General features: G+C 41.3%; 1 protein-coding gene across 7 annotated transcripts in view; it reads right to left on the reverse strand.

Moving 5' to 3' along the window:
* DGKH (diacylglycerol kinase eta) overlaps positions 1–18,755 on the reverse strand; it is a 231,013-nt gene extending 212,258 nt beyond the window's left edge. For 2 of the 7 annotated variants that reach the window (XM_053916769.2, XM_053916768.2), the window contains exons 1-2: positions 18,392–18,755; positions 11,036–11,239 (exon numbers count right to left, since the gene is read on the reverse strand). In XM_053916769.2, coding sequence (XP_053772744.1) covers positions 11,036–11,239; positions 18,392–18,451 — 264 coding nt within the window. In that variant the 5' untranslated portion in view covers positions 18,452–18,755. Of the gene's footprint in view, positions 1–11,035; positions 11,240–11,880; positions 13,824–18,391 lie in introns of those variants that run through there. The other 5 variants (XM_053916774.2, XM_053916773.2, XM_053916770.1 and 2 more) reach the window with 4 other exon arrangements.
* Positions 18,756–20,617: the final 1,862 nt, after the last annotated feature.

A 20,617-nucleotide genomic window follows, 5' to 3' on the forward strand; every position in this document is an offset into this window, starting at 1 on the left:
TAACTACAAAGCAAATCCTTCCACAAGATATAAAAGTAGTGAAAACAAAATCTGGCCCAGAGGTGGAAAAACTGTGTGCGTACCTACTCAGTCTGAGAACGCTGAGGCTGATATGGCTATGGTTAAGTGGCTAGCAGGCAAGGGAAACACAGGTCCAAATCTCAGGAGAAAGAATGCTATACTCCTTCTGATAGTTGAAGCCTAATCTAACCCATCAGATCCACTAAGGAAGGCACAAATGAAATTAAAATAGAATCCAAAGAAACAGAAATATTCAGCATTACCAAAAGGAATCAGGGATAGCCCTGGATGGAGTGGCCCAGTCGCCAGTTCGATTCCCAGTCAGGGCACATGCCTGGGTTATAGGCCAGGTCCCCGTAGGGGGCACATGAGTGGCAACCACACATTGATATTTCTCCCCCTCTTTTTCTCCCTCCCATCCCCCCTCTAAAAATAAATAAATAAATAAATAAATAAAACCTCCTTTTTAAAAAAGGGAATCAGGAATAGGGGCAGTAAAAACATATTAAGAATGATAAAATAGAAATTTAAACCTTGAAAGCAAAAGGGGAAGATATGAGGAGGAAAAGGGGGTCAACAGTGTCAAAACTGGCAAGGAATACACTAAAGTGAAAACTAAAAAAAGACCACTGGATTTTGGCAATTCGATCATTAGTGACACTTGCAAAAGTTTTCGTGAAGTGGTTGGGGCAAAACCAGATAGTTTGGACTAAGAAGAAAATAGGAGTTGAGGAAGGGGAGAAGTATAAGGAAGGTCTATCAAGATTTGGCCAGGAAAACACATAGAAGCCTACCTGGCCAATTATTTCCATTACTGCCTCCAAGTGGTCATTCATTTACCCTTGTAACGTACATTATAAACAGGTTGGCTCTAACTAAAATCATCAAACAGAGCAGGCCTACCTTCACTGCACCTGCAGGGTGAGTTTTCATATGTCCAAAGGGTCCTTCATGGTAGCAAAGACACTTTTTTATTACAAAATACTGATGTGTAAAAACTTAAGTTTTTTCCCTTTTTTCAAACAGAAAAGTTGAGTCAATTATATAGTGCACATGCATATTACCAGCACCTAGATCCTATAATTAGCATTTTTCTGTATTTGATTTATCACATATCTATCCATTTGTCCATCCCTGTATTATTCATCCAAACAATGGTACATGTTCCTCTGGCCTTTATTTTCTGCAAACTGGCAGATGGATCCAGCTGCCTAATCAGATTCAGGTTTGATCTCTGTGGCAAGACAAGGTGGTAGTGCACTGTTTCATCATGAGGCATAGAATACCTTTTTGTAAAGATAGATTTCTTATTTAGAGCAGATTGTAATAGTTTTATCAAGCCTTAAATAGTCTATATATCCTACTGATTACATTATTTAGAAAACATGTAAATCAAGAATAATTAAGTTATTGTGATTTTATACCAATTTTTAAAAATAACTCTGATAATCAGAGATACAAAAGCATACTCTGTATTTCTTTTTTAAATTATATTTTATTGACTTCTTTAATCCTCATTACCACCTACAAGGTAGGAATCACTATATCCATTTTGCAAATGAGAAATCTGAAGTTCAGAGAAATGAAGTCTCTTGGTAAGAGTGTGCTAACTGCTATTAGCAAACAAAGTTCAAAGCCCAGGTGCTTATTTTCCCTCTCGTGTCACAATCCAATGTGATTTGGGGTCAGGAGTATTAGAGGCTCTGCTCCATGAAGTTGTTCCGGATCCCAAACTCCTTCCACTCGATAATCTACATCTAGCTAGCAGGTGAGGGAACAGAGAGCATGCACAGCCCCCAAAGCAGCTTTAGAGGCCAAGTGACAAACATCACTCCCACTCATATTCCACTGGCCTGAACTCTGTTACACTGCCGCACCTATCTGCAAGGGGTAAATGAAGGCTAAAGGTAGGCCAGGAAGAACAGGAGACACACAGATACTGATGAACATGGCATTTTCTGTAACATTAAGTAACATGACTAGGGTCACCTAACAATACATGAAAGAGCTGTGAAGTGAACCCAACATTACCTGACTATTCCATGCTGCTTCTATTTCATTTCATTGAACCCAAACCTCAATTTCAGCATTTTTCCAAATGATGACAATGGTTATAATGTGTGTGTATTTTTCATCTATCTTTTATTGTCTGTCCTGCAATTCCCCTTTTCAAATCAGTGGTTTTGTCTCTGAGGTGCATACACATTAACATAAAGTTTGGGGAACCCTCTGAACCCCATCCATGCTACAGAGCACACGAACCCTACACTAAGAATTCTTCTCTATTCTACTTTACTTTCTGACTCAATTAATTTACTCCCCACTTTCTACCTGCTCCCCTAACCACACACCCCCAACCCCATTTCAGCCCCACCAACTCCCTCTTTGTTGTAGCTTCTGTCTCTTGGTCTTTGCAGATGCTGTTCCTTCTGCCTCAGCTGCTCTTTCCCCTGGGGTCTACATGGCTCATTCCCTCAAAACCACTGCTCAGATTTTGCCTTCTCAGGAAGACTTCCCCTTCCCACCTCACTCCCACTCCCATTCATGCTTTATGTTTCTTTATAGCACTTCCTACCTTCTAACACATTATGCATTTTACACAAGTTTGTAAATTCTTCTTGCATTAAAATGTTAGCTACATGAGAGTAGAGCATTTTTGTTATTTTTTTTTTACATAGCTCTATCCCTGGCACCTATGGCAGTGCTTGAACACCATAAAAACCTTTTTGAATGAACTGAAGGGCAACAAAGGAGTAAAAAAGAGAAGCAGCACACAGGTAGATGCATGGACTGGCATTGTTCTAGTTCTAAAGCCGATTTACATGAGTCCACTGTGCTTCACAAATTACAGAGATATTATATAATCATATGCACAGAAACAGCGTAACATAATTTTAAAGTACTATATATGTTAGTACAAATAATCCAACTCAAAATAGTATACCCGCTGAGATATACACCTTGGCACCTTTTCTTACATAAATAAAAGGGAGCTGGTGAAAGCTGGGCCCCAAAAATGTCATTTTCATTCCTTCGCTAGTTAAAAATAAATTTTACTCGTATTTTTTCTTCAACTATGCCTGAATAGGCCAAAAGGAAAATTATTTCATATAATTCTTTTTAACACTATATTATGACCTTTTAAAAAAATAGCATCTTACCTCATGGAAGTGAAACTAACAGTTTTCTTTGAAAACCTATTTGAAGAGTTTGAAACCTATAAGGAGTTCTTCTAAGTGTATCCTAAACATGTTTTCAAAGAATTCCATGATTTTCCTAATAGTAATTAAAATTAATATAAATTTCAACTGAAATTTTTATTCCAAAATTTACTTTTAATACATATACTCTTAAACATGTCACATAAAACATGGGATTCAAATGCAAAAAGGCATTATGAAACCTGAAACATTGGTGAGAAATGTTCACAGATTTAAAAAATGCTAACAAAGGACAAGGCAGGAGAAAGGGAGGGAGAGAAGGGGAATGAAGTTAAGGGAGAGAAGGAGGAGTGCAAGAAGTGGGCAAAGGGGAAGAGAAGTGAGCACACGGCATGCACACACCCGTACAGGACACTGCAAATGTAAAGTTCCAAACCCAAGAAGCTTATGGGACTACTCGAAGGAGATGTCTGGAACCCCTCCATTGTATCCACTCTGTGCCAAGGGATAATGGTACAGCAGTTAGAAGATCTGATTTTGAGTTCCAGGCCTGCCATTTACTCAGCAGAGAGTCAAACTCAGTCATAGTTTTAGATTTGTAAAATTCAGATAATTTCACACCATTGTTAGATAAGACCATGTATCTAAAACTGCTACATAAATAATAAAGCGCTAAGTAGAAAGGCATTTTTAATTTCTGACATAAATGCTCCAAGTTTATAAAAAAAATTATCATACTAAATTATATTTTAGTGGTTTGAAAATGTCCTGGTATTCAAACAGCACCCAAGATTAGAGATTCCTGCTTCACACCTGATAAAGTTAACGGTATTTCCTTGGTATCAAACAAGAGCCTAACAGTCTTTCAAATATCCTCACAACAAAAAGCACAGGGGAGGAAATTATTACCAAATATGTTCATTTGAAAAAATAAGCAACAATCTAAAATAGAAACAATATACACTGAATCCTAAATTAAGGCTATTATCAATAATGGTTATTGATAATGTTAAAACACTTAACAAAACCAAAAATACAAATGTGTTTTCAAGTAACTATATATTCACAGAGAAAAATACTTGGTACCTAACAAGACCAAACACATTTACCAAAGGAAAATGTAATGTTCTAACATGTTATGGTCTTTGTAAAGGTCTATTTTTAGACATAAAACAAACTCTTTAATTAAAACCTGTGCTTATAAACACATTTCCTGAGTGAGTAAAGCCTAACAAATCCAGTATGAGTGAAACACTGTACCCTAGAAACAGACAGGAGCCCCTGTCATTTACAGCAGGAGTTTCATATAACCTTTCATCAACTCCCACCACAGCGGCAAATGTGCAACCTTAAGCTAAGTGAAAGCTTTCCAAATTTAGATACTTTCAAATAATGCATCTGAAGTTATATGTAAAGGTTTAGTAAATTATTTATTATGTCTCTTATCTTTAATAATGGGATATCATGTTTAACTGGCAATCAAAATGGAAAGAAAGCTGTTATACCATATATTACTGTACCAAGACTCAAAGTTTCCAGTCTATATTTAGTTCATATTAAAATGGAAGCAAAGACGCAAACCAAGTTAAAAATAAAACGTTCTACAAAGATGAGATTTTTAAATGGATTGAAATCTAGCTTTATTTGGTCCCTTACATGCTGACTGAATTTAGCAGCACCTTAACGTCACAGCGCTTTGCAAACCTAATTTTCCACCATGTAGAGTAAGGGTCAGCAAACTACCTCCCATAAACCAAATCTATGCGCATATCCTTCTGGTACCTGATTTTGTACAGCCATGAGCTAAGAAGGTTTTTACATATTTTAATGGTTTTTTTTTCAAAGAATATTTCTCAACACATGAAAATTTTATAAATTCAAATTTCAGTGTATTTAAAGTTTTGCTGGCACACAGCCACCCTCATTTACTGAAGCATGGTCTCTGGCTGCTTTTACACAACGGGAGAGCTGGGTAGTTTTGTCTCACAGACTTTATGGCCCACAGAGTCACAAATACTACCTGGCCCTTTATAGAAACAGCTGACTTCTGCCCTAGATGAATGTTAATTATTCTTATTTTTCAAGATATCTTCCTGCTTATTACCTATCAAAATGTAAAAGTTCTTACTTGCCTCTCCTATCATATTGAGTTTCTGAACAATAAACCTGTCAATATTATTTTATTCGCATTTCTTAACAATCTTCTGGCCATGGCTTGGTTTCTCATCCTATTTGGACCATTACCCAATCCAATGATTCCACCCAGAACTGTTGGTAAAAGTTTTAAATAATATTTTCTAATCTATGCTGTTTCTATTTTAAATGCTGGATGTAAACCATCATAACCCACTAATGCGCTGCCACAATTTGAAAAACACAGAGCAATTTTTCTCTAGTCCACTTTACCTAGTTTATGATAAAAGATAGTTTTAAATGTACAAACTGCATCTCATAAAGCAGTAAAAAATACAAACCAATATTTCCATATACTGCTTTACCATAAAGATATGAGTTTATTCTTATATCCTTCATATTAAATTATTACCAAGGTACTAACTGAAAAATGTGGTGATTATTCTTTTCTTAACGGGCTTAGAGAGATGTCTTAATCCAGGTATAATGTTGCAAAGCTCTGAAGAGCTTTCCAGTGTTTTATTTAGGCAGGTTTAACCTAAATTCAGTCTCATTTAAAGATATTCAAAATTAACTGTGGGAGACACATAAATGTCAAAAAATAAATGAGACTGTAATAAACCCATTAGGATATATTTTTGATACATGAAGTTTCAAGACCTTGGCAGTCATGAGTCAATGTCAGAAAATGTAATTGAGATGGCTCCCATTTGTTTGTACTATTTAGCTTATAATGGGTGAACAATCTTAGACCATAAACCCAACCAAGGGTTCCTCTAGCCATCCTCTGCAAAATGAAAGGCTATGTATGGTATTTATGGGTGAACAAAAAAGCAAACACATCCTCCTTCACATTCATGTTCAAAATCAAGCTGGCTGGAGTTTGTATTGGCATTGTTTCAGAATGTCTCATTCTCAGGAAGTACCTGTGAAATTCTCTACAATCATAAATCAGAATGTAAAATCAACCACCTCGGGACAGGATTAAGAATTTAGGAATACCAGCCAAGGGTAAAGAGAGAGAAAGAGATTACAATGAGTTACAGCTCCTTTTGGCTTCCCCTCATCAATACTATTTCCACTTTCATATGTTTCCCCCCGCCTTGAAGAAATAGAGGCAGCCATAAAATGATCTAGTACACAGGTGGCAAACACAAGGCCCATGGTGCGAATCCGGCCCTCCACCTTGTTTTATCCAGCCCAGTACCATGTTTCTACCCTGTAGCAGTGCTGAGCTCTCACTTAACAGTTAAGGAGCAGTTACATTTATACAGTCCTAATATTATACTCGGCCCTTTGAAGGCAACCGGGAGGCTGATGTGAGCCCCAGTGACAATGAGTTTGACACCCCTGATCTAGTGTTTAGCACCTGAGTAGCTAGATGAAACTATTTGAAATTCCACTAAGCTATTACAGAGAAAGGAATCAAGTGAAAAACAGAGAAACACCAAAGACAAAGAAACCAGGGATGAAATGGATAACAAAGAGATATATAATATGGGGATATGAGGAGGGTCCTAGAAAGTACATGAGGATTTTATTAAACCACACTAATTTTAAAAGCATGCCAGTCTTACTCTTCACTTAAAAGTCATCATATCCAGTAGGAGGAAATAAAACCTGAGATCAGTGCTGTCCTAAAATAATACCTATTTCTTTCCATAGGGAATTGTTTAATTAAATGAAGATATATCACATTGGGTTGAACCATATGAAATTTCCCATATTTATTGATATTTTCCAGCTTTATTGAGATGTAATTGACAAGTGATATTGTACATACGTAAAGTATACAATGTGATAATTTGACAGACATACACACTGTGAAATATTATCACAATTAAGTTAATTAATACATCTATCATCTCACAGTGATCTGTTCTGTGTGTGGTAAGAGGATGCTTAAGGTTGCCCTGGCTGGTGTGGCTCAGTGGATTGAGTGCCAGCCTGCAAACCAAAGGGTCACTGTTTCAATTCCCAGTCAGGGCACATGCCTGGGTTGCAGTCCAGGTCCTCAGTTGTGGGGAACGAGAGAGGCAACCACACATTGATGTTTCTCTCCCTCTTTCTCCCTCCTTTCCCCTCTAAAACTTAAAAAAAAAAAAAAAAAAAAAAGAATGCTTAAGATCTAGCCTCTTAGCAAATTTCAAGTATACAATATAGTATTATTAATTATAGTCACTATGTTGTACAGCAGATACCCCAAATTTACTCACCTAATAACTGAAAGTTTCTACCCTTTGACAGACACCTCCTCATTTCTCCCACCTCCCAGCCCCTGGCAATTACCATTGTACTTGTGACCATTTTTGGCCTACTGACAGCAACTGCACCTAGCTCAGCCTAATATAATGGAATACTTTGCCATCAGTAAAAAGAAATTATCTCCATATCATATTTCCAAACAAACAAGACACAGGATGTATATAGAATGTTCCCATTAGTATTTTTTGAAGAAATATGTGTATGTGTGTAAAAATTTTCTAGAAGCACACCAAGAAAATGTCCTCTGAGAGGGAGAATAGAAAATCTGAGGTGAGAGGGAGATTTCTTTTCATTGGATATCCTCCATTCACCAAATATCCTCTCTCACCCTCTTTGAATGTCTTATTATATGATGAATTACTTTTTCGATTAAAAAAAGTCTGGACATTTTTCAAATGCCACAATAAATTAAGTTTCCCTACTAACATTCATATTATTTAAAACATTAACCAGTATTTACAACAAAAGATAACACTTCAACTAAGGTAATTACTTAAAGTTAGTGGCCTTTTTTCACTCCAAACCTAAACTAGATGCCAAATAGTTTTAGGACCCTAAGGATTTTAAAGGCAACTAAAATAAGCACTACATCTTAACAATAATATCTATATATATGAAGCATTATATGTAAGTATATACCATGTACAGTCATTTATTTAAGAATTTTTTTCTCTATGTGTAACTCATTCTGCTGCAGGCCCTCTGTACATCTATGCATAAATGCTTTATAAAGAGCATACATATGCATACTATAATATATAAGCATATATACATGTGTGTAGATATGTGTATATATGCCACACACGCCATCCCATGCTACTTAGTATCAAAGATGTGACTAGTAACCACAACCTGTGAGACATTGTGGCCTCTCCATCTATGTTCAGGATGTTGGAGCAAGAACTACTGCTGTCTTAAAAACCACTAGGTCTTGGCTTAGTCCTGAGGCCTCCTCTCCTCCAAGATCTTTACATATCTGTGGAAGAGATCAAGCAAGTATCTGTCTTTTTCTAAAGATCTTTTCCCTTAACTATTATCTGGATCACAATTGAGACTGGGAACCAATATTAAATTTAGCAGTTCTCATTCTATTAATTCCCTTACTGCCCTTGCCCTCTTCCCTGAGAATCAGCATATGTGCTAAAGAAATACAACAGATGAGATTTGTGGTGTACATGAGCAGTCTGGATTGGGGGATATGGGCAGGCAGGGAGGCTGAGGCTCACTCCTCTCAGCAGTTTTAGGCCCTGGTCTCGGGTGTGTTTATATGAAAATACTGATTAACTTATATGCACTTATACATGCTACAATAAACTGCAAAATTTCTGAAATTACATACATGTTGGGAAATTTTTTTTTTAAGATTTTATTTATTTATTTTTAGAGAGGGGAAGAGAGGAAAGAGAGGGAGAGAAATTTCAATGTGTGGCTGCCTCTCGCACACCCCCAACTGGGGATCTGGCCAGCAACCCAGGCATGTGCCCTGACTGGAAATCGAACCCTTTGATTTGCAGGCGGGCACTCAATCCATTGAACCACACCAGCCAAGGCACATGTTGGGAAATTTAAGGAACGTTTCTTTTTTTTTTTTTTTTTGACTTTTTATTTTTTGTTTTTAATTTTAATTTTGTGTTGTTATTCAAGGGAACGTTTCATTTATTGATCACTAATGATCTATACTCATAGCAAAATATATGTGTTCAATATTTTTATCACAAAGTTGAGAAACTAACAGTAAATGTGCTTTTTGAATTTACTCTTAGTCTCAATAAACATGCTTTTCCCCCACACCATTGGGAATATCAAACTTAAAGAGTAGCTATTACTCTTTAAGCTATTATTCTTAACTATTACTATGAGTTCATGAAATCTACAAATTTTAGTGGTACTCCCAATAAATTTGTTGTTTTACTGTACTCAATTCAAATTAGAGCCATCTCTAAATTTTCTTTCAAACTGTATAAATTTACTGGATAATTGGGTGGGGTGGAGGGATGGGGAGAAAATGCAGACAACTGTAACTGAATAACAATAAAATTTTTTTAAAAATTTACTGGATAATCTTAATATAAGTATGTATGGAATGTTAACCACTTTATATAAATACATAAAATATACTATTTTTTAAAACCTGCCATTTTGCCCATTAGTAACAATTTTATGAACTATTTTTAAAAATTAAGATTTCAAATGTTAAAGAGACTGTTAGGAAACAGTCTCAAATGTTAGGAAAGTTCCTATCTTGTTAGCCTTAATCTTCTAAAAACATTAAACCCCATAACCTTACTTTATCACAAATGATATAAAATTCATAAGTGTCACTATTAAAAGGAATTACAAGATGTGCTCTTAAAAAATGACTGACACAATCCTTTACTTTTTACTAGCAGAAATGTTAACAATTGGGTGTTCTTACACATTTATTTTAGAAAAACAGGAGGCAGCCTAATTCAAAGATGAGTCCATAGGCATATAATAAAAGTTATATTTTCAAATAGGGGGTCTGTTGACCTTAGAAAACAAATTCTAATAAAAATATAGAATAAATTAACCTTTGCAGAACACACATCCAATGGTTTTGTTAGTTCATTTTTCAAATTCCTCATTAAAGTCTCCCAGTGATAACAGACTCTGTGCAATGGTTTTTAAACTAGGATGAAAATTAGAAAGTATAAATTATCTTTCAGTCCTAAGAATTTGCTATGTGTATGTTCACGACCAAATGAAAACTCTCAACTTTGAGCTCTGACAGATCAAAAGTACCTGCTAGATAACAAGTTATCAGCATGCTAATCTCCATATAATACAAAGATACTACTTTTCACTATTAAAAGTAACAATGGGTATGTTGGTAAAATTTGAACTGTGCACTTAACGGGAAACTACAACTGGAAAGCCTAGCCTGCTGCTATTTGCAAAGCGCAGGGTGCGGATAACCGCGAGTATCATTTACCAGCGGCGTCATACAAGGCTCCCCCTTCCAAACCGCAATAGGAGGCAACGGGGCTGTGCGGCATCACCTGGCCACCCCGTCAAAGTGGGCCAGAGAAGGGGCAGACTGCTGCCCTCAAGAAGGGAAGGTGGAGGGGCACTGCAGCCCTGGCTCGTAGGCCTGCCCTTTTCTCCCTGCAGAACGCAAACACCCCACCGAACCACTGCTCGGCAGGGAGGAGAAAGAAATAAAGACTCCTTTTAAGTTTCCCAAACGGGAACTCAACAGCGCCTCTCTTTTTCCCACGCTCCCGCCGAGCCGCAGCTCTACCCGCCGGGACCCCTGGAGTCCACCCCAGCGGCCTCCCACCGGCGCCGGGGTCCGGCTCCCGCGGGCCCTGCCCCCACCGCGGCTCCCTACACTTCCCGGAGCGCCCGTGCGCTCCCCGCGCCCCAGGCGGCGTCTCTCTCCCACTCCCCGCCCCGTCGCGCCCCGCCTTCTACACTCCCCAGGCCCGCCTCACCTTGGTCCGGATCTGCCCGGAGGTAGACACTTTGCGGATCAGTTTCTGGGGTCCCTCTTGTTCCGCTTCGCTGTCGGACGAATCCTCTCCGGGCCCCGCGGAGGCAGCGGCGACGGTGACCACGGCGCCAGCCCCGGCGGCCGCTCCTCCCGCGGCCCCTGGAGGGTGGTGCTGGCTGCCGGCCCCGGCCATCCTCTCCGACTCCTGCGGGGACACAGCACCGCCCGGCGGGGGCGGCGGCGTTGGTCAGTGGGTGGGCTCTGCCACAGCCGGAGCCCCGCGCAGCTGCCGCCGCCATCTCCCAGTCCCCCAGAGGGCGCAGCGGGCGAAGGGTCTGCGCGGCTCAGGCGCGCTCCTGGCCCTCCACCTGGCTCCGGCCAGACCTGGCACCCCTGCGCACCCCGCCTCGGGATGGTATAGGGGTCCTGACCCGTAATACGACTAGCGCGGGTAGAGAGGATAGGGGTGACTGAGGGAAAAGGACTTCCCACTTCGCCCAGGGTCTGGGGTCCCCGGGATGGACGCGAGCGTGGGGCGAAGAGGGGGACGTGGGGATAGGGAGAAACCCCGCAGCCACCCCCCGAAAGCCCGACAGTGCCGATGCTCCCTCCTTGGTTCACGGGCAGCAGCAGTAGAATGGCCCCTGGGGTAGAAAAGGGACCTAGAGTTTCTTCCCCACCCTTTTGGGTGCACCCCGCCACCTCCTGGACCCAGAATCTCCTCAGACACACTTGGGCCTCTACGCAGAGTTCCCACTAAATAAAAGTTCCCTCCGCCCCCGAAATGCATTTACGAAGCCCCTTGCCTGCCTCATGACCCCCCAGCCTTTCTCCAATGAACCACACCTCTCCCGCCTCTGCCTGGAGTTCTGGTCCTTCCTTTCAGCGCTACCGACAGTGGCATTGAGTTTCTGGGCCACCCCCACTCCCATCCGGTACACACGGAAGAGAAGAGCATTTTCCGGGAGGTTCCACTCCGTTCTGATAACTTTTCGTTCGGAAAGAGCGATGCCTTTGGCTAACAGGAAACTGGGAAGAACGGGGGAGAGAGCAGAAACAACAAGAGTACTTGCAGCCCAAGACGGCAGAATGCAAAATAAAGGTCTAAGCTGAAGCACTACCCGCGACTGCCTAGAAGAAAACAATGCACTGGAGCCATGTGAATACCAGTGCCAGAGCACGAAAACAGTGGAAGTCCTGGGAGAGCCACTCCCTAACCCGAACTAGAGCAGAAGGAAATGGGATCAACAGGCTACAGCCACTGCTCACAACTCGTCCCAAGCAAGTTGGATAAGCCAAGACTTGGGAACAGCAGCCCCGAGGGCTGTTTGTGCGTGCATTGAGTCAGAGAACTCGGGCAGGTGTGGGAGGCTGGAAGGGCTTAGGGGAGAAAAGTACAAAAATTAGATTCTTCTTGTCATCCACAGGTAACTACAAATTGGTATTAGCTAAATTTTAAAGTCCACGCCCCGCAAAAAAGTCCCTGCCAGACGGTGGAGTCCCTTCACACTTCCGTAAAGCAATCTTTTTAATGTGTTGAATGGGCCTTCAATACCCATTTGTATTTTTTCAGTTGTCACGACCTACTTTTTCAGTTGATATCACCCTTAATGGTAGTCCAAACTAAGATTCTATTGGGTTTTTTTAGTTGCAATACTACTCCCAGTAATTTTATTTCTTTGTCAAAAAAAAAAACCCCTAACAGTTCTAAGAGATTTTAATAAACAGTTCAATCCCAATACTGTATATACACACTGTAGATGAAATTCATTGATACTTAAAAAGGGCTGGTTTGTTTGAATCTTCAAAGACAGGAGATTGCCAACATGCAGTACAATTGATAGAGGTTACTTCTGCAGCTTCAGTTGTCTTCTTTAGTCAGGAAGGAGTTGGGCAAAATAAACTTTAAGCACTTACAGCTCTGTAAATATGTAATTCTATCTACACAGAACATTACTGTGAGCAGAAATAAGAAAAAATAACTAATTCAAATAATGGCCTTTATCCCAACCTAGCTCTTTGCTCACTGATAAGTCCAGTGGTTCTGCAATGTAGACAAGAATACCTAGTAAAGGGCCTTTTGAAAGAAAAAAAAAAAACTGTTCAATCCTCTCTTAATGAATATAAAGAAACTGAGGCCCCAAATCAAGAACTGGAACCAAAGTCAAAAATCATATGATTCCTGCCCTGACTGGTGGCTCAGTGGGTTGGGTGCCCTCCCAAAAAAGGAAAGGTCTCAGTTTGATTCTGATCATGGCATATGCCTGGGTTGCAGGCCAAGTCCCCAGCTGGGGATGCAGGAGAGGCAACCAGACTGCTGACTGATGTTTCTCATCCTCTCTTTCTCCCTCCCTTCACCTCTCTCTAAAAATAAGTAAGATCTTTAAAATTAAAAAAAAAATCATGATTACTATTCTAATGTTCTAGTCACTTAACCACACTATATAACAAGAGTTAATCTGTCAATTATGTTTCTATTCATACTTTAGGCTTTCAAGTTTTATATAGTAACATTCTTCCAGAATCCAGGCAGAAAAAGAGTGATTAAACTGAAAGGCATTGTTTAATACCCATGCCTATTCATTCTGTGATCTTAACAAGAGAACTGAATAAATCTCTCACTCTGATTCAAATAGTTACTGCTTAAAGATATTTTAAAATAGTTTCAAGTACAAGAGCTGGACAATTAATACCTCAAAGTAAAGGTATTCATTACTTCATAAACATGTTAACCCCACAGTTATCCCTGCTCTTCAAAGACTCCAGTAACAAGTTCTAAAACTTCGTTGTGACTTAGCCTACTCATGCTAAATGAGTGATCCCTGCTCTACAATTTCCCTAGCACATAGAACACTCAGAGTGGAAATACTGTGTAGGAAGGAATGTCACTTCATTTCCCACAAAAGACAGCTTATGAAAATACCCTCTTTTCTTCAATCATCTCTACTGAAGAGAATTTTTCCCTAATACAATCCCTAATTTTCCCAGTATTAATCCCTAATACAAGGTACCTGACCCACTAGCTTTTTCTCAGGTTTTGTCTGCAAATTAGAAGTTTCCAAAATGAATAACCAATCTGTATATTGTCTATCTGCAATGCACTCCACTTTCCTTAAAATGTAATAGCAATGTCAAGAGCTCAATATTTTCAACCATTTTAATGTAGCTCAAAATGGCAACTGATGTGAATTTCAAATATGCGGTATGTTATATTATTCTTTGATTTATATGACTTCCTTGACATTTTCCTTACTTGGTGTTTTCAGATTTTCAAATAATTTCTTATATGTGTCTTACATAATTCTTTTATTATTGTTAGTTTGAAATCTGTGGAACATACCACAAAAACACTACTGAAAACTTGGACATAAGCCATGCAGATACTGCATTCAGGACAAAATGGAAATGGAAGCTACCACTAAATCAGGTTTCTACTCAACAGTGCTTCCTGACCCATTTAAAAAAAAAACAACAAAAACCTATTACACTGGATATATATAAGTAACAGCCAATTCTCATTCCCATACCAACTTTATGCATATTAGCATGTTACTATCTATAAACATCCTGAACTACTATTGATCATTTTAACAGAGGTTTATTATCTATTTGTGACTTTTTAATCCTGTATGTTCTATGGCTTTATGTTAAATATTTTATCATAAACATGTAGAAGTCTACATTTGTATCCTGAAGAACCCAAGTAGACACTTTAAAAACAGACATGTTCTGAGACTCATGTTCCTAACCAATGGGACTCATGCAAAGAACACTGTAGGTTGAACAAGTACAGGCCTGCTTTCATCCAAATTTCAAAACTACTATCTGTTACATATTTAGAACTTAATATTAAAAACTTTACTGTATTAAAGTTGCCTTGTTACCTGAATGAAAAAGATTGAAATTAATTGATATCAACTGCATGTATATATATGGTCAGCTCTGCACCTAAGGGAAAATCCTTTCATCATCTAGACCTAGCGCACATATATACATGTAACCTCTCATTTATATTTTGGCCCTTTTTCCTTTGAAACTCTTCCTGCCTAGTTTTCCATTAGTTCTGAATAGTTTCATCAGAGCCAACTAGATATAAAAATTATTTGGACAGCTCTGACCGGTGTGGCTCAGTTAGTTGGCCCAGTTAGTTGGCCAGGCATCTTCCCGCAAAGTGTAAAGTTGCCAGTTGGATTTCCGGTCAGGGCTCAGTCCTGTAGGAGTGCTTAGGAGAGGAACCTGATCGATGTTTCTCTCTCTTCTTTCTCCCTCCCTTCCCCTCTCTCTAAAAATAAATATAAATAAAATCTTTTTAAAAAGTCATCTGGACATTAAAAAAATTTTTTTTAGTAAGTAAAATATACCCTGACATCACTCCATTGTCTAAGAACCACTTTGCAAATGGTCCCACACTTTTTAAGTTTTGGCTATTATTTACGAGTAAGGGTTGTTTGGCTATCTTCCTACCCACCTATTCCCACAACCAAAATATTTTTTAATTGATTAGAAATTTAGGTAATGCCTCTATTTCTACTAACTTGACTACATCCTGAAGCTAGCATTAAAGAAAATACAGACACCTGAATATAACATTTATCTTCTTTTAGGCCCAACATCCTAGCTGGGGTAATGATATGGCTACCAGTTTATTTATATGCCCTTGCTTAACTAAATAACCTAATTTCACCTTCAAATAAAAGAATGCCATGAAGTCCAGCAGCTGTCTCTCAGCTCCAGACATGACTACATTTCACAAGCAATAAGAGCTGTTCTCTTCACTACTATTCAGCATCAATTCCCAAGGTTATGTTTACTTTTCTGTGAATAGTTCCATGCAGAACCAAAACATCATTATTTTAGATTCCATCAAAAAAAAAAGAATGAGTAAATCCTTAAATGTATGGTGTTATACGCAACACGGGATAATGCAACAGGATATATGTAATGTGAACATTGCCTATTTGATATTGGATATCCCAATATCGAAATCTGTATGTTTAATTTTCATAAATATAAATGAATATACTTTCATAGTACAGTATCACCTACATTTGAATTCTATACACCTATATGAATTATAAAAGCAGATTTTAAATAAATCAAAGCCGAGTCAAAGGATCCAAGTCAAAGCGGATGTTTTCAACCCAAAGTCTCGGAGGGTCCACAGATTGGGCTTCAGTAAATCTGTGTTTCCCCTGAAATTTTGTATGTATGTGGTATTAAGAACATTTGGGGAAGAGTCTTACGGGTCACTGATTGAGCCTTTCAATGTCCAAGGACAGTTCAAGACTGCCTGATTTTATGGAATTTTGTGTCCTTTAAAAACATATTTAAACTGGTATTTCATCTGTTAGCTCCAAATGACTGAAATAATTAACATTTAAATACTCTTTTTTCCCCTAATTTATCCCTCCTTTCTTCTTGTGCATGCCACTTCTCAATAATTAGGATAACTTACTTTTTTAAGAACTTAAATCCCCTTTATTAGATCTTAGACTCTGTAGCCATACATGTATGGTCACAGTAAATAAAATCACTTTGTCAAAAGTATCATTTTATGGAACATACCTGGGATCTCTGAAGATGCTTTTTGGCTTATCTGAATGTAAACCATTAACATATACGAAACAAGACATTGTTAAGAATATACTCTCTGTGAGGATTTAAGTATTTGTGTCTATGCTGTTAGCAGCGATATCCAACAGTCCTGAAACATGATAGGTGCTGGATAAAATATCTGTTGAGTTAATAAAAGGCATTCCATTTTTAAAGAAAATAAATCTAACTTTTAAGAAGAGTTCTGCAGTCTGGATAAGTGTCACAGTTCACTCACACATTTGTGTTAGGGCTCAAGTTTTAAAAGCTAATAAATAAGCATTTTCATTTTTGTCATTTTGAGATGTAAAACAAAACAAAAATTAGTTTCTCTGCATATTTCTAGGCACAAAGTAGTTCTGGCACTAGCACCCTAAAGTAAAATAGATAAAACTAGGTATTTTTCCATTGTGATTGGTGGTGGCTTAAAGTATCGAGGTTCAAAAGGACTTTATATAAGAAAGCTTAAAAGTAAAAAAGTAACAAAAACAGGTAAGTCACTGAATTTAGTTTTCAATGATCTTTCGTTTAAACTTCAAAACTAAATTCTATGTTTAATTTCAAGATAATTTGATCCCCAGTGATAGTCACAATAGAACATGAGCAGATGGGCAACCTAACATGTTCAAATTTACAAAAGCAAAGACAGCTGCAGATGCAGAAGGATCAGAGTCCAAAGACACTTATGGAAGGTCGGGAAGCAGGAGGCAGAGAAACGTACTCTGGGCAAAGGAGCTGGGAGTGTGCATATTATAAAAGGAAAAGGAGAATCAAGCCTGGCACCTGACGTAGAAGCTCTCAGCAGGCAGGGGGCCAGCCTTAGAAGACACGCGGAGTCCCTGGGAAAAAGAGTATCTGAACACGTTAAAAAAAAGAGCGTGGATGAGCCCAAAAATTTCGAACAAGACTTTTCAGACAGGCTCAAGAATTTCACCAAGACGGTGTAGCAAACATCGAGGAAGGGCGTGGAAAACCAAAACTCGATGCCAGGGAAAAGGCAGCCCACACACGCTTACAGAGCTCTGAGTGAGACAGGGATTCCGGTGTAGAATCCCTGGAGGATTGTGAGGTGGTTCTGTCAGAGTGGGAAGAAAGAAGGAAGTTAAAGGAAGCAAATGCAAAGCCGCCTCCTTCCGTCTCCTCCCCATTCTCACAAACACAATACGCACGCACACACTACCCTCGGTCCCTAAAATGACCCAACCTCCGCGATGCACGTGCAGCGAAATCGAGGTTGGCTTCCCGCTTCATCCCTGGCAAAACCGAACCCTAGAAAAGCCCAGGGCTTTAGCGGCGAACGGAGTCGGAGGCGTGGTTCTGGGCGGCCAGCAGCGACCACCCTCCACAAGCACCGGTCGTCAGGAACCTGCGCGCCCAGGTGACCGCCAGGGCGCGGTCTCGGGAGAAGAAGCCGGTCTCCCCAGCGCCCCACAGGCTGACCCCAGAGCCTGGGTTTCTCCTCTCCTCTACCCTACCTACTACGCTCTAAAATCAAATCACAAAGTTGAGAGATCGAGGAAGCTCAAAAACGTCCTCCTAGGGCCTTCCTCAGCGGCTCGCCAGCGGCCCCTCGACAAGAACCTCTGCCAGTGGGACGAAGGCGCGACGGGCGCCGCGCGAGGAGGAGCCCGGACGGCGGAGGAAGCGCTGCCCCGGCTGGGAAGCAGCTGGAGACCTCATCCCGGGCCATTTCCTGAACGGAACACGGCCCGGGCGGGAGGAGCAGAGAAGAAGTGGGAGGGGGTGGGCGCGGCGCTGTACCCACCGGTTCCTCCCAGGCCGGGCAGCGGGCGCAGGGCGCGGGGTGCACGTGCTGCGGCTCCATCGCGCCGGCCCGCGCCCGCCGGCCGCCCAAGCGCGCGTACCCGGGCAGCCGCCGGGGCCACTGGATGCGCCTCCCACGCCGCGATCCTCTTGGCCGCTGTGGCCGTAGCCCCGGCTCCCGCCCGGGGCCAGCCACCGGCCCTCCCGCCGTCTCTGGCTTCCGCCGCGCTTCGCTCTCCCGCCCCCGCTCCGGTCCCTTCCTCCTCCACCTCCTCGGTCCAGCTCCGCGCGATCCGCTCCCCAACGCGGCCGCAGCCGCCGCCGCCACCTCCCACGGCCGCAGAATCCGCCCCTCGCTCCTTCCTCCGCCTCCGGCTCCCTCCCCTTTTCCTCCCCGCTTCCCGCCCCACCCCCTGCCGCCCCCTCCTCCGGGCGGGCGGCCCGGGACGCACGTGACCCCTCTGTCAGGCCTTATAAGGCACAGAACCGAAAGCGGCCGCCGGGTGGTCACAGGCACCGGGCGCCCAGAAGTGGCTTTTCCGGGGGTCGGCTGGCGGGGAAAGCCCGGGCAGGGCCGGCCGTCGCGCAGGCAACCGGAGCGGTGGTGGTCGGTAGTCTGGATAGACTCCTCGAGCGCCCGTCTCCCTCTCTCCCGCTCCGGGCGTGTGCAGCCTGCGTCCGCCTCACTCCCAACGCCCGCTGCCCACGCTGCAGGCCCCTCCCCTACTCCGGGCGCTGAGGCTCGAAGAGGAATCGCACTGGACAGTATCGACTTCAACGGAGCAAGGGAGAAAACTGCATTCCCGAGCCGCTCTGGAACCAGCTGCGCCAGAGGTGGCTTATTCATTGTGATGTTAAAAAGATTGCAGACCGCTTAGCTTCTGAAAGAGGTTAAGTTTGAGACAGTGCTTCTTTTATTGGTTTTTCATCATTAACGGTTTCCTGAAAAGAAAAAAACAGCTAAGGAGTCCATCTGCCTTCCAGTTCGACCACTGTATTTAAATTAGGAACCTTTTGAAAATGTTACAAATAGCTTTTCCGATCATCTTTTCTGGCCTCTTAAGTCTGTTGCCATCTAGTTCCAATCCGAGATTGGCTTTTTCATGTTATTTCCTCTGTGAACTTCCAGGCTCTTTCTATCAGCATTTTCCCATGGCCCCTAATAATGTCAAACACAAATCACCCATTTTAAAAACAAACCGAGAAGTTGAAAACGCTTACTTGATCAAGTCTGCCTTCAGTCCCCACCTTCTCACAGCGGCGCTCTTCGGGAGATAAACTCCTATCAATCTCACGTCCACATCTTAATCTGCCACTCATTCTTCCCTACAAACTGACTTCTGTGGAATTACGTAGAGAGGACCTTGACAAAGATCATCTGTGGCTTTGAAAACGTTCTAAACCATTGGGTTTAGAGGGGGAGGGGTGTCCTAATTCTCTTCTTATTTAACCTATCCACAGCATTAGTCATGGGGACCAGACTGTTATCCTTGAAACGATCCCTTTTATTGGCCTCTATGACACTTCATTCTCCAAGTTCGCTAACCATTTCTTCCTCAGCCCCTTTGCCACCTCTTCCATGTTGGAGTGCCTAGATAATCTGCCCTTGGCCTGTTCCTAATGCTGCCTGGTCTGTCCAGATCCACCCTTGACTTCAACTACCAATGTGCTAACTCATCAATTCCCATTCCTATCCCAGATCTCCAGTTCTGTAAAGGCAATTTTCTTTCCAGAAATTTCTACCCAGACATCCCAGGGGCCCTAACCTCAGCTTGACTGAAACAGAAGTTAACTTTCCTGCCAGCTGGCTTCTCTCTCTAGTCTCATTCTCTCAGTAAAATGTCTCCACAATTCACCCAGACACCCAAAGGAGAAATCTGAAAATTGTCCCAGGCTCCTCCCTCTCTGTCCCATTGCCTCCTCCTCACACCAAATGTTCCTGTCACCTTGCCTCCATTTTAGTGTTGTTCCGGGTTTCAGGGCCTTTGTTTCAAGCCCCTGAGATGATGTATTACTTTCCTTATTAGTCTCACTGCGTCTAAGCTAGTTGTAACTCTACCCCGGCCATCTCTTATGTTTTGGCCAAAGTAAGCCCTCTAATACAAAATCAAGGGAGTCATTACCTGGATAAGCCCTTCAGATGACTCCCCATTACCTGTAGGATGAAAGTCTTAATATCTTATCCAGTATCGTTTCCCCAGTCTCATCATATACTCTGTGTTCCTCA

The sequence above is a fragment of the Desmodus rotundus genome, chromosome 13 (genome assembly GCF_022682495.2).
Source record: "Desmodus rotundus isolate HL8 chromosome 13, HLdesRot8A.1, whole genome shotgun sequence".
NCBI lineage: Eukaryota > Metazoa > Chordata > Mammalia > Chiroptera > Phyllostomidae > Desmodus > Desmodus rotundus.